The sequence below is a fragment of the Rhea pennata genome, chromosome 17 (assembly GCF_028389875.1).
Source record: "Rhea pennata isolate bPtePen1 chromosome 17, bPtePen1.pri, whole genome shotgun sequence".
In the NCBI taxonomy this organism is placed as follows: domain Eukaryota; kingdom Metazoa; phylum Chordata; class Aves; order Rheiformes; family Rheidae; genus Rhea; species Rhea pennata.
In genome coordinates, this window is record NC_084679.1 from 3,832,852 (window position 1) to 3,844,144 (window position 11,293).

Consider the following 11,293-nt stretch of genomic DNA (forward strand, 5'->3'; position numbering starts at 1 on the left):
ATACGCGCTATGCAGCTATGTTCATCCATCATCTCAGAGAGACGTTACCTTGAAAACCCTGATGTTCTGAGCGCAAAAAACCGCCCCCTACTAGACTGGCTCAGATGTCGAGTGGCAGAGGTAGTATTTTATTTTTAGAGCATCCCTCCTCAAGGACACTAAAGAGTTTGTAAAACGTCACGGAACAAAAACAAAACATTGCCAACAATAAAACTGCAAAACTGCCGAAAAGTAAAACACAGCAGCATTCAAATATTGGAAAACATGAGTGCTAAAGTGCTTGAGGTCATTTCTCAACTGTGCACAGTCCAGATCAATTTTCCCTGTATTTTTCAACAGCAGGTGCCTGGCTGCATAGGTTATCCTGCCAGTCTGTGGCAGGATAACACTGCTAAGCCAGAGCCACTATCCCCAAAAGACTAGGATCAACATATCTCTTTCCTTCTCTATTACTAAAAATAAGCTAATAAATAATATTCAAAGAAACACATCTTAACGTTCAGGCAGTTGACATTTGACTTCAAAGTAAGCGACCGTACAGCTTTTCCATACAGTGAAGTCGCTAGGGTTGCCTGGAGCTGAATGAAGCTTTGGTGGGATTTATAAAGTGCTGTCTTTTAGTATTATGCCCGTTTTTAATAAAGGTTTTCAAACCAGCACCGGGGTTGTGAGTTAAAACAAAAACACTGAAATGACAGACTAACTTTCAGTGGATGCTGGAGCCAGACAGACATTGCATAATGCACACAAAAATAAATTAATTGGGGGGGGAATAAAAAAAATAAATATTAAAAAAAAAAAAAAAAAAAAAACAGAAAAATCCCCAAACCCCCAAAATCCCAAACATAATTATGGTTAAATTTCTCATCCTTAAAAACAAACACCCATCAAGCACCAAGAGCAAATCTGAAAGCAACATCTGCCTCCCGGTCCCCCGGCCCCTCGCAGCGAGGGTGTCGCTAGGTGGTAGGAGCTCAGCAGCAGTGGTCGCGGGCCTGAGCCTGCAGGCACTCGGTGCAGCGCTCGCCCGGCGGCCGCGCCGCGGGAGCCGCCCGCGGCCGCCGGAGCCGCCGGGGGTCTCCTGCGGACGTCGGCAGGCTTTGGATTGACCCCACAGACTGACAGCAGGAGCAGGACCCTGGTTTATAGCCGCTGCTCCCCTATCCGGCCACAAAAGCCACCTCCTGAAATTCCCGAAGGGGTTTTCAATCTTCCCCTCCGTGCATGCATTTAACATCCATAACAGTTAAGAGCAGTTACACATGCATATCAGTGGGAGAAAAGTCCCAGACAAGAGGAATTACTGATCGTAAGAAAAAGAAACCCAGTAGAAACGCTGGGAATTGCTAAAGACCCAACTCCCTCGAATACATCTGGTTCCCTGTTGAAGCAGCAGGCATCTGCCCGCTGGACGGCGCGCGGGAAGCTCGATAGCGTGTGTGTGTGTGTGTGTGTGTGCACGTGCGCGTGGCGCGCGCGGGGGCACGCGCGAGGAGCGAACGGGCCTCGCTCCGCGGCGCGCGAGCCCGTCGGCAAGCCGCCTCCTGCCTCAGCGTCCCAGCGAGCGTCTCGACCGCCGGCCCTCGCCGCTCTCACTTGGGAGCCGTGGCGTTATAGTCGTCCGGCGCCGCGGCCGCCGGGGAACGGTCTATCCTGAACTCCTCCTCCGGCCCGCCGGGCGCCTTCCGCGCGGCGCCCCAGGCGCCCGCCTCGAGCCCCAGGATCTGTCTCTGCACCAGCTTGCAATACAGGCCGCCTTCCTCCATGAGCTCCTTGTGCGAGCCCTGCTGCACCACGCGGCCCTTGTCCAGCACCACGATGTTGTGCGCCTTCTCCACGGTGCTCAGGCGGTGAGCGATGACGAGCACCGTGTGGTTCTGCAGGTCGCCGTAAATCGCCTGCTGGATCTGCGCGGAAGGAAGGGAGGGACGTCAGCGCGCGAGCGTCGCCGGAAGGAGCGAGCGGCGGCTCGGCGCTGAGGAGCCTCCGGAGGGGAGGTTCGCTCCCGCCCAGGTGCAGGAGCGGGGCTCCCCGCAGCATCGACGGCGCCCGGCAGGTCCGGCTCGGCTCCCGGCCCAAGAGGCTTCCGACCGATTCCTTGACATCTCCCTGCCCCGGGCCCGCGGAGCTGCTCCGGGGTGCCACGCCGGCGGTGCCGCGAGCCGGCGGCGCTCCCCCTCCGGGAGCGGCCCTCGCGCGCCCGCCTCGGCCCGGCCTTTCCTCGCGCGCTGACCGCGCCACGTCGGGGCCAAATCTGTCTACGGGCTGGAAACCAAAGCTACAGCCTCCGCTCCAAGCCCGCTTTGCCTCCTCAGCCCAGAGCGGCGGAGTCGCCCACTAACCGCGTGCTCGCTCTCGGCGTCCAGCGCGCTCGTGGCTTCGTCCAGGATGAGGATGGGAGGGTTCCGGATCAGGGCCCTGGCGATCGCCACTCTCTGCTTCTGCCCGCCCGAGAGCTGCGCTCCCTTCTCGCCTGCCTCTGTGGAACGAGAGCGAGGAACGGGTCAGAACGAAATCAAGAGCCGCCATCGAAGCCAGCTCCCCGCCGACGGCACGGCCGCAGCAAAGAGCGGGCGAGCGCTTTCGCTTCGCTCCGCAGCGCGGTTTAAAGGAGCGAAGCTCCGGAGGGTCTGCAAGCGGGGCAGCGACGCGGCCTCTCCGCCGGCTCCCCCCAGCTGGGGCCGCAGTCGCCCGGGCTGCCCCCGAGCCCGCCGCAGGATCCGCGTACCTGTGTGGTAGCCGTCCTGCAGCTCCGTGATGAAGCCGTGCGCGTTGGCCTTCTGGGCCGCCCGCACCACCGACTCGAAGGAGGCGGACGTTAAGCCGTAGGAGATGTTGTCGGCGATGGAGCGGGCGAACAGCACCGGCTCCTGGCTCACCAGGGAGATCTGCGGAGAGGGGAGGGACCGGGGCGGTCGGCAGCCGAGGAGACGCCGCGGCCCCGTGGCCGTTCCCGGTGCGGTCTGCTCATCCCGGCATGGGAAACCAGTGCCGGTACTGGGCTGCGAGACCCTCTGTCAAACTCTTGCCCGATTCCCGCTCAAGCCCCGTGAGTGACCCCTCCTGCATCGCTTAATGCAGAAATTGCTGAGCAATTAAGGACTTGGAGCTTCCCAACAGCCTCCACGTCCAGCCCGTAGAGCCACTGATGCTTGCTCGTGAATTTAGCCTCCTTTATTTCAATATATAGAAATATTTCTAAGAATTTAAACCCTCCAATTTATTCCTGGGAACAGATTATCTGCTTTTGTTTCTGGGGCCAGCTCCAGCCTCTGGCTTCCAGGACAGCCAGCTCAGATCCAAAGCGACCTGTGATGCTACCGTCCAACCCCGCGAGCAGCCCCCCGCTAGCAGGCGCGGATCGGTGGCTCGTACCACGGAGTGCAGGTACTTGTGGTCATAGGCGGCAATGGGGTGCCCGTCCAGCAGCACTTGCCCGTCTTGCAGCGGGTAGAAGTTCTCCAGGATGTTGACGCAGGAGCTCTTCCCGCTTCCCGAAGGGCCCACCAGTGCCGTCACTTGGCCGGGGCGCAGGGTGAAGGACACGTTCTGCAACAGGGACGATGCAGCGTGCTCAGGAGCCAGCCTTCCCCGGTGGGTCCTGTGGGGGAGCGGCTCGGGCACTGCCCAAGAGATGCAGCCCCCTCGGACCTGGCAGTGTGCAGCCCCGGCCATCGCTCCTGCAGAAGATGGGCCATTTCCTTCCCTCCCCAGCTCTTCCAAGGAAGCAAGAAGCCTCCAAAATTGCTTCAAAACCACCTGCTTGGAGAGCAAGGATCTCCCAAAATTGCAAACTAGCTGCTTCGCTCTCTCAACCCTGCCCCATGACCCAGCTCCTCTCCCAAGGTAACAGCCCAGATGGTTTGGCACGAAGCCCTCTACCATAGCAGCATGTTTAATGCCTTAGCTGGAAACAAGGATTTCATGCATAAATCTCACTTCTTGCATGGCCCTAAACACCTGCTGCTCCTTTTAATCTGTTCCCCAGCATGCTGCCCAGCCTGCCTTCATGCATCTCCCCAGAGGCAGCAAGCGTTCCCCATGGGAGACCCGGGCCACGGTACAGCATTGTGCCAGCACCGCTCACCTGAAGCACCTGGGTGGCGGAACGAGTGCGGTAGGAGAAGGTGACGTTTCTGAACTCCACCTGCCCGTCCACATGGTCCGGAGCCAGGGAGCCGTCGTTGACCATCGTTGGCTGGCGATCGATGAACTCAAACACCTTCTCAGCAGCTCCCACTCCCTGCATCAGCCCACTATAGACTGAGCCAACGGACTGGAAGGGAAGAGGCAATGGTGATGGGAACGGCCATTGGAGCAACTCACAAGGAGAGCGGCTGAAACGCTCCTGAGGCCGTCATCGGACATGGTGCGGCCATCACTGCCCCTGATGCTTTTACCACTCTGCTTTCTCAGCTGCAACTGCTGCGCACCAACCCCAGCCCTGTTGGACTAAACCCCATCGCACGTTGAATCTTTTCAGCAGTAAGTTTGGAGCTGCAAAACAGCTTGTATTGCAACTGCTTCTCCCACCAGGAAGGGGGAAAAAAAAAAACCCACCTCAAACTGAACAAAACCAAACCCACAGCCTGGAAACGCCACAGAGCCTGCAGCCATCTGAACAGATGGCGAGCGCCGGGTGGGCTGCCTCCAGCTCAGCTCTGCCGCCGCACGAAGGCTGGAGCGCCCCCGAAACCACGTTCAGCTGTGAGAAAACCTGGACTTGATCAGTTCTGCATCGATCAGCCAAGCTTATGCCTTTGCAAGACGAAAGCAACCCTGGGTGGGCTCTACCATCCCACCCACAACCCCATCCCCCTAACGCATTGCCAACTTAGCAGCTGGTGACCAATTGCTGGAAAAGAAAAAAGGCAATAAAATAAAGCTTTTAATGAACCCTGAAACATAATGGGAAGCCTCACAGCCTCTGCATCCTTCGTGCCGGGAAATGCGCCTGAACTTTGAGACTCCCCTGTCAGTGGGACCAGACGGACCCCTCTGTCCCCAGTTGTCTCATTGGGGATGGGCTGCAGAGGCTGGAATGATTCACAGGACAAACAGAACGGCAACGCAGGGCGGCCCAGAGGGATAAACCGGACTCACCTCCATGCAGTCTCCTAAGACGAACTCATAAATGATGAAGGATATCAGGTTTCCACTCGTCATTTGCCCCGAGATCACTAGGTGTCCCCCATAGTAGAGGATGCTCACTTGGACCACCAGGAGCGTCAGCTGGAAGCAAGCAAAGACCCAACACGTCAGCGAGGACAACTGAACATACTCATGTAACAGCCTTAGCAGCGAGCACCGATATTAATGGGGCCAATTTAAGGAGTGAAACTGGGATCTTTCAACCAAACAGAAGTCCAGTGGAGCAACAACCAAGAATAATTAATCTGAAATAAGAACATCTCAGGGCCTTTTCTCTTGGACTAACATCCTCAAGCGTAATAACCTATACTCAGATTATCCAGTGCATGCAGTCCCCTCATCACTAAAATAAACCCTGAGTTGTACGAATGCGACACATTTTCATCCATAAAGCATAAGCCAGCCAAGAGTTAATGCAGAAAAGTCCTCCTTGTGCACACAAGCTCCTGAAACACCTCAGCCGCTGCTGGAGATCAGCGCGCGCGTGGGGGGCTTTTCCACCTACACTGAGAAGAGGGAGCAGCCCTTATATAACGGATAGCAGCCTGTGCCATTCCCTGCTCCTGGCACGCTCAGAGAGCGGCGATGCCTTGGTGCTGCATCCGACAGCCGTCCTGCAGGCGCCAGCAGCGAACGCAGGAGCCCTGGCCCGTCCCTGCTCAACCACCTTTCCGAGCCAGCCGGAAAGGCTGTCGGCTGTAAATTCACATGGACAGAAATACCAGGGAAAGGTTCCTGCTCTAATTCCCTGCCATGATCTGACCTCCAGATTCTGCCTTTCCTCTGAGGAAGACTACTAGGGCGGTGCTAAATCTGGCAGCTTCTCCTTACATGAATCCCACAGGAGCTGTTTCTGGCTGTTTTTGACTACTTTGACTCAGCTGGATCAGCTCTGACCCAGTTCCTGCTGCTGCCTTTGCTGGAAGCTCAGGAACGATGTTAGAAATACTTCGATTTTGCCTCCAAGACTTGGCAACCCCTGAGTCTCCCACGGTTGCACGAGGATGTCCTAAGCCCCAAGCCTTTCAGCAGAAGCTGCTGAGATCCTTGGGCACGTGGGGACAAGGGGAGCCTCGCAGGAAGGCTTTGTGCAGCCTTAGCGCTGCGGGAAAAAAACCCAAGATCTGCTCCAGAGCAGTGAAGCAGCACTGTGCAGAGAAGTCCAGGAGCCTCTGCCACCCGCAGGCGGCCGGTCTCTGAGCAGAGTCACATCGGCGCCGCGGCCGTTTCCCAGCCGGAGCCTCCGAGGAGGAGCTGGCACAAGCACGCGACGCAGTGCTCGGGGGTTCCCGTGACCTTGAGCACTTATCAGTTACGTTCTTGTTCACCGCAGAAGACGAACCACTCGGGGCCCAACGCAACGGTGCCCTAAGGAGGAGCGGAGTCTGGCGTCGACGAGCAAAAAGCCGGGACGAGCCCGGAAGCGAGCAAGCCTGCCGCCCCCGCGCAGCACGGGCCACCTACCCCGCTGGACCACACGTAGTAGGTGTAGGCCAGGGCCTCCCTCCTGTTGAGCTTGTACACCTGCTGCAGCTTCTGCCAGTACACATCGGCCTCAGCCTCCTCGTTCGCGAAGCTGCGCACGGTCTTCATGGCCGAGATGGTCTCCTCGGCAGTGTTGTTGGCCTTGGCCAGGGCGCTCTGCACCTCCTTGGAGAGTTTCTGCGGGGAGCCAAGGAGAGGGGCTCAGCGGAGGCCGGGGCAGAGCCAGGGCAAACCCCAGCATACCACGGCCATCATCTCACCCCAGGAGCTTCGACTTTTGGGTGGGAAGCAAGGCCGGAGCGCAGGCGATGCTCGCCCGCCCGCCCACGGAGGCGCAAGGCAGCTCCACGACCGCGCCAGCCTACCTTGTAGTACTTGCCGTAGACGTCGGACACCAGCATGATGATGGGGAAGCCCATGAAGGTGACGAGCGAGAGCTTCCAGGAGAGGCTAAACATGAAGACGATCACCCCCGTGGCCTTCACCACGTTGCGCAGGAAGATGTTGATGTTCTGGGACACCAGGTCGCTCACGATGGTGGTGTCCGACGTCAGGCGGGAGATGACATCCCCTGTGGAAAGGAGGGGGTCGGGGAAGGGCAGAGCATGGACCCGTCACCGCGGCAGGGCCTGGCCCTGCTGCCGCAGATGCAAAGCAAAAAACCCGAACTGCCGCGTGCCCGAGCCAGGCAGGACGGCGAGAGCCCCGGGGCAGCCGCACGGAGGCTTTCCGTGCCCGGGGCGGAGGCAGGCACCCGAGGGAGGTGCCGCAAGGGGGACCTTTGGGATACGCCGCGATGACCGTCTCAGTCGCTGCTCATCGGGGCTCGGCAGCAGCACGGTGTCCGCAGGGCATTGGGCAATCCCGCGCCCCGCAGAGCCACGGTCTTTTTAGCGGGCGTCCAGCGTGCCGATATCGAGAATAAATTCAGTTATTCCCCCAAACGCCTCATTTTAGGAGAAGCGCCTTTTGCTGCATCTCATCCCTCTGGATGTTTGCACGTAAAAGCCCCCAAGAGGCCAACTCCAGCTGGCCCCAGTCTGGGGTGAACCAAAGGGAAAACATCTGTCGTGCCCGGGATGAGCTAGCGGCTCGCGCGGACCCCACGGCGGGACGCGGGCGGGCGCGAAGGGAGCGCGAGGGCACCAACCCGTGCGATTCTCATCGAAGAAGCTCATCTCCTGCGACACCAGCGACCTGAAGAGGCAGTTGCGAAGGCGCAGGTTCAGTCTGGCAAATATGAGCGTAAAAACGCCGCCCCGGATACCTGCGGCAAATGAGCTAATTGCAGATAAGAAACGTTATAGCGCAATGGACACGAAAGCCACTCCTCAGCGACACCACCCCATCCCAGTGCCGACACGGTGCTCCCGGGGGGACCGTCCCAAACGGCCTCCCAAAGGCCCTCGGCCGCGGCCAGCCCCTTGCCCAGTGCTGTCTCCAAGCCCTGGAAGAAATTCCCACCGTTTGTAGCTGCCAGCGGCACGGACGCGGCCGGCACAACCCCCGGGGTGGGAAGGACGGTGCCGTGCCGGCACCGCCAGGCACCACCTTGCCCTTCGGCATGGGCGGTTTGGAGCTAAACGCGTGTTTCCGGACAGCGCCTCTCCCTCCTCGAGGTCGCAGGCAGCTTCCCGGCTCCGCGACGGCCGGCGCAGGGGAAATCGGAGCGACCCCTCGGCTCCGCGGGGCCCCGCCGCGCCGTTACCTTCCGATGGCCAGCAGCGACATGACGAGCACGGCGGTGGAGAAGCGGTCCATGCTCTTCTGCACCACGATGCCGTCGATGGCCACCCCCGTGTAGTAGGGCAGGAAGGTCTCGCCTGTGGTCGAGCACGGGGGCGAGGGTTACGGCCGCGCCGCGGCGGCCAAGCCCCCCCGCGGGGCTCCCGTCCTCCCCAGCGGCCCCTGCTCGGGCCGCGCGGAGCCTGCGGCAGCACGCAGAGATCCCGCGTCTTCCGCTGCGTTTTCACCCCCGCGGTGTTCCTGCCCCGTTGCGTTTTTGACCCCCTTGCAGGCCGCCCCCGCCGCACTTTTCGCCCGCCCTCCGCTGCGTTCCCACCCCGGCCCCCAGCACGGCCACGAGAGCAGCCCCGGGGCTCCCCCGCCGCGGCCCCACGTCCCGCCCGGCGAGAAGCGGGGTGCACGGCAGGCCCCCCGCGCGCCCCGCGGCCCCCCGCGCTCACCCAGGGCGGCCACGAGGAGGAAGACGGAGGCGACCCCCAGGAAGAAGGCGTCCGGCTTGGTGTAAGCCAGCAGCTTATGGACGGTGGGACCCGCCGCCGCCTCCCGCTTCTGCCGCGGCGAGCCGCCCTCGCAGCTCTCCTCGGCGCGCGACTCGGAGCCGAGGGCCTCGCGGGAGGACGTCACCGAGGCCAGCAGCTGCCACAGGCCCAGGGTGGCCGCCAGCGCCACGTAGGTCCAGGCAAAGAGCCCCCAGAACCAGGGGTCCCTGATGGTCCTCCGCACCTCGGCGTAGAGCAGCAGCTTCACCAGCATGTAGATGCCCATGAGGAGGCAGACGACGGCGATGAAGGCCCGCGAGGCCCGCAGGCGCCGGGGGCCGTAGGCCGTGTTGGTGGCCACGCCGATGGCGGCCCCGAGCAGCACGCAGCCGCGGTAGAGGCAGCCGCCCCAGACGTCCAGCAGCGAGTTGAAGACGTTGAAGTGGCGCAGGTCCTCCAGCAGGGCCCGGCCGCCGCGGCCGTGGGCGTACAGCAGCGTGGTCACCGCCACGTCGGCCCCGCTCAGCACCAGCGTGCCGGCCACCGCCTTCCAGGCCCGCATGCTGGCCGCCGGGACGCCCCTAGCGCGGGGACGGCACCGCCATGTCCGCCTCTCCTGGGGGTGGGGGGGGAGAGGAAGGGGAGGTGAACAGAGGCACCGGGGGATGGTCCCCAATTTCCAGGAGCCGGGCTCGGTCGGGGACGGCGGGGAGCCGGCGGGATGTTTAAGCGTGGCTATTTAAACTCCATCCCTTGCTTTTCCCAGGATGATGCTGAAGCCAAGCAGCGATGGAAGGTGGGTGAAAAAAAAATATATCAAAGCATAAGAGCCAGCGGCTCCGCCGTGCAGTCGGTCCCTGTCCTCGTAAAGGGTGCCTTAGAGCCGCGCCAGCACGTTCACAGCACCGTCACGCCTGTGTCGGTGCTCGGCGTCGGATGCCTCCGGAGCGCGACGCTGCATCCAAGCCCACGGCAACATCGAAACCCACGGCAGCTCGGTAAGGCGAGCTCCGGCAGCCGAGCGCCTCGCGCCTTGCTGTCCCCGAACCCCTACAGCATTAACCGCTAAGTGTGCCATAGCACCAGCGCAAAATAAGCCTAAAAACAAATTAAATGGGAGGTGGGAATCCAAGATCTGTCTACGGGAGGCGGGGGCGAGCCCGCATCCCGGGCTCCCCGTGGCACGGTGCAGAGGGTTGCTCCCTGCAGCCAGGGTGGAGCCGTGCACGCGGGTTTTTGGCAAACTCGTGGGAGGTTTTGCTTCAGATTTCTCCCTTTCCGCGCAGCATCAAGCAAACGTGATGCCAGGTTTGGGCGCCGGGGAAGAAGCAGGCCAGCAGAGGAGATGCAACCAAAAAACGCCGTTCCTTGCCGAATGAGGCTGCAAGTGCAATACAAGCAGCACGCACCAGCCCTTGCTTGAAACAACGGAAAAGCGGCGCAGGGACCGGCCTTCCCTCTCGGACCAGCAGCTAAAACACACGTGCGTTAGAAGCCTCAAACCCTTTAGCGTCAGTAAAGCCAAAGTCCCTCCCCACTGCTCGACCTCGGGGACCGAAGCCCCGGGGCTGGCGCAGAGGCTTGCTCTCACCCAGGGCGCTCCGGCCTCGCTGCGGCCGGCAGAGGAGGGGCCCGGCGCTGCAGCCGGGTAATCGAAGCAGGCGGCGCGGGCTGCGTTCAGTCTGGGCGCTTTTAGACAAACGCTCGCGTTGACCTGTCCACCCGCGAGCGTAAGGCGTGGGGTGCGGTCGCTGCAAGGGCCTCGCCCGTGGGGCAGGGCATCGCGGCCGCTCCCCGGGGGCTGGCGCGCCACGGGAAGCCCCGCTCCGCGCGGCCGGGCCAGCGCCGCTCCCGCCGCCTGCCTTCGCCCCCCGCGGGACGAGCCGGGCTCCGGGGCGCTCCCAGCCGCGGACCCGGCCCGAGGGAAGGGGGGGAAGGGGAGGCGGCCAGGGCTCCCTGCCAGCCTGCAGCCGGGCCCGGAGGCGCCCCAGCCGCGCAGAGGCAGGACTTATCCCGGCCGAAGGGAGCCGCGCGCGGGGGCGTCCCCGCGGGACCGGCGGCACGCGGGGGCCGCGGGCAGGCGCGGGGCGCCGCCCCGCCGCCGGGCCCTCGCCGACCGGGGCTGCGAAGGAGAAGGGGCCGGGGAGCGGGGCAAGGGCGGGCAGCCGGCGCTCGGCCTCGCTGCGGACGGCGCTCGCCCCGCGCACCGCTTCCCCCCGCCGGGATTATACAGCAGATTAGAGCGGGCGGGCGGCCGAGCCGGCGCGCAGGGCCCCCGCGGCGGGCACCACCCGGCTCCCCGGCAGCGACCCCCCACCCAACCCCACCCCTCCGCACCGCCCGGCCGGGTGCAAGCGCGACGCGGCCGCGGGTCCTCACCTGCCGCGGCGCCGCCGGGCCCGCTCCGCTCCGCTCCGCGCTGCAGCGCGTCC

At 62.2% G+C, this 11,293-nt stretch overlaps 1 protein-coding gene across 1 annotated transcript; it reads right to left on the reverse strand.

Annotated features, from left to right (window-relative positions):
• Nucleotides 1–107: 107 nt before the first annotated feature.
• Nucleotides 108–11,293, reverse strand: ABCB9 (ATP binding cassette subfamily B member 9). The gene is made up of 12 exons (XM_062590001.1): nucleotides 11,241–11,293; nucleotides 8,823–9,477; nucleotides 8,345–8,459; nucleotides 7,787–7,917; nucleotides 7,002–7,207; nucleotides 6,616–6,813; nucleotides 5,104–5,232; nucleotides 4,088–4,276; nucleotides 3,376–3,549; nucleotides 2,729–2,888; nucleotides 2,343–2,479; nucleotides 108–1,907 (listed from the first exon to the last, which is right to left on the reverse strand). The coding sequence occupies exons 2-12, from the start codon at nucleotides 9,421–9,423 to the stop codon at nucleotides 1,593–1,595; spliced, it is 2,355 nt and encodes a 784-aa protein (XP_062445985.1). The 5' UTR covers nucleotides 9,424–9,477; nucleotides 11,241–11,293; the 3' UTR covers nucleotides 108–1,592.

Bases quoted from the DNA above. Each gene is read 5' to 3' on its own strand.
- ABCB9 (XM_062590001.1), bottom strand. From the start codon at position 9,423: ATGCGGGCCTGGAAGGCGGTGGCCGGCACGCTGGTGCTGAGCGGGGCC. The intron at 7,208-7,786 runs GTTGGTGCCCTC...TCCTTTCCACAG, and splicing joins CTTCGATGAGAATCGCACGG to GGGATGTCATCTCCCGCCTG. The intron at 1,908-2,342 runs GTTAGTGGGCGA...CCTTCCGCGCAG, and splicing joins ACGCCGAGAGCGAGCACGCG to ATCCAGCAGGCGATTTACGG.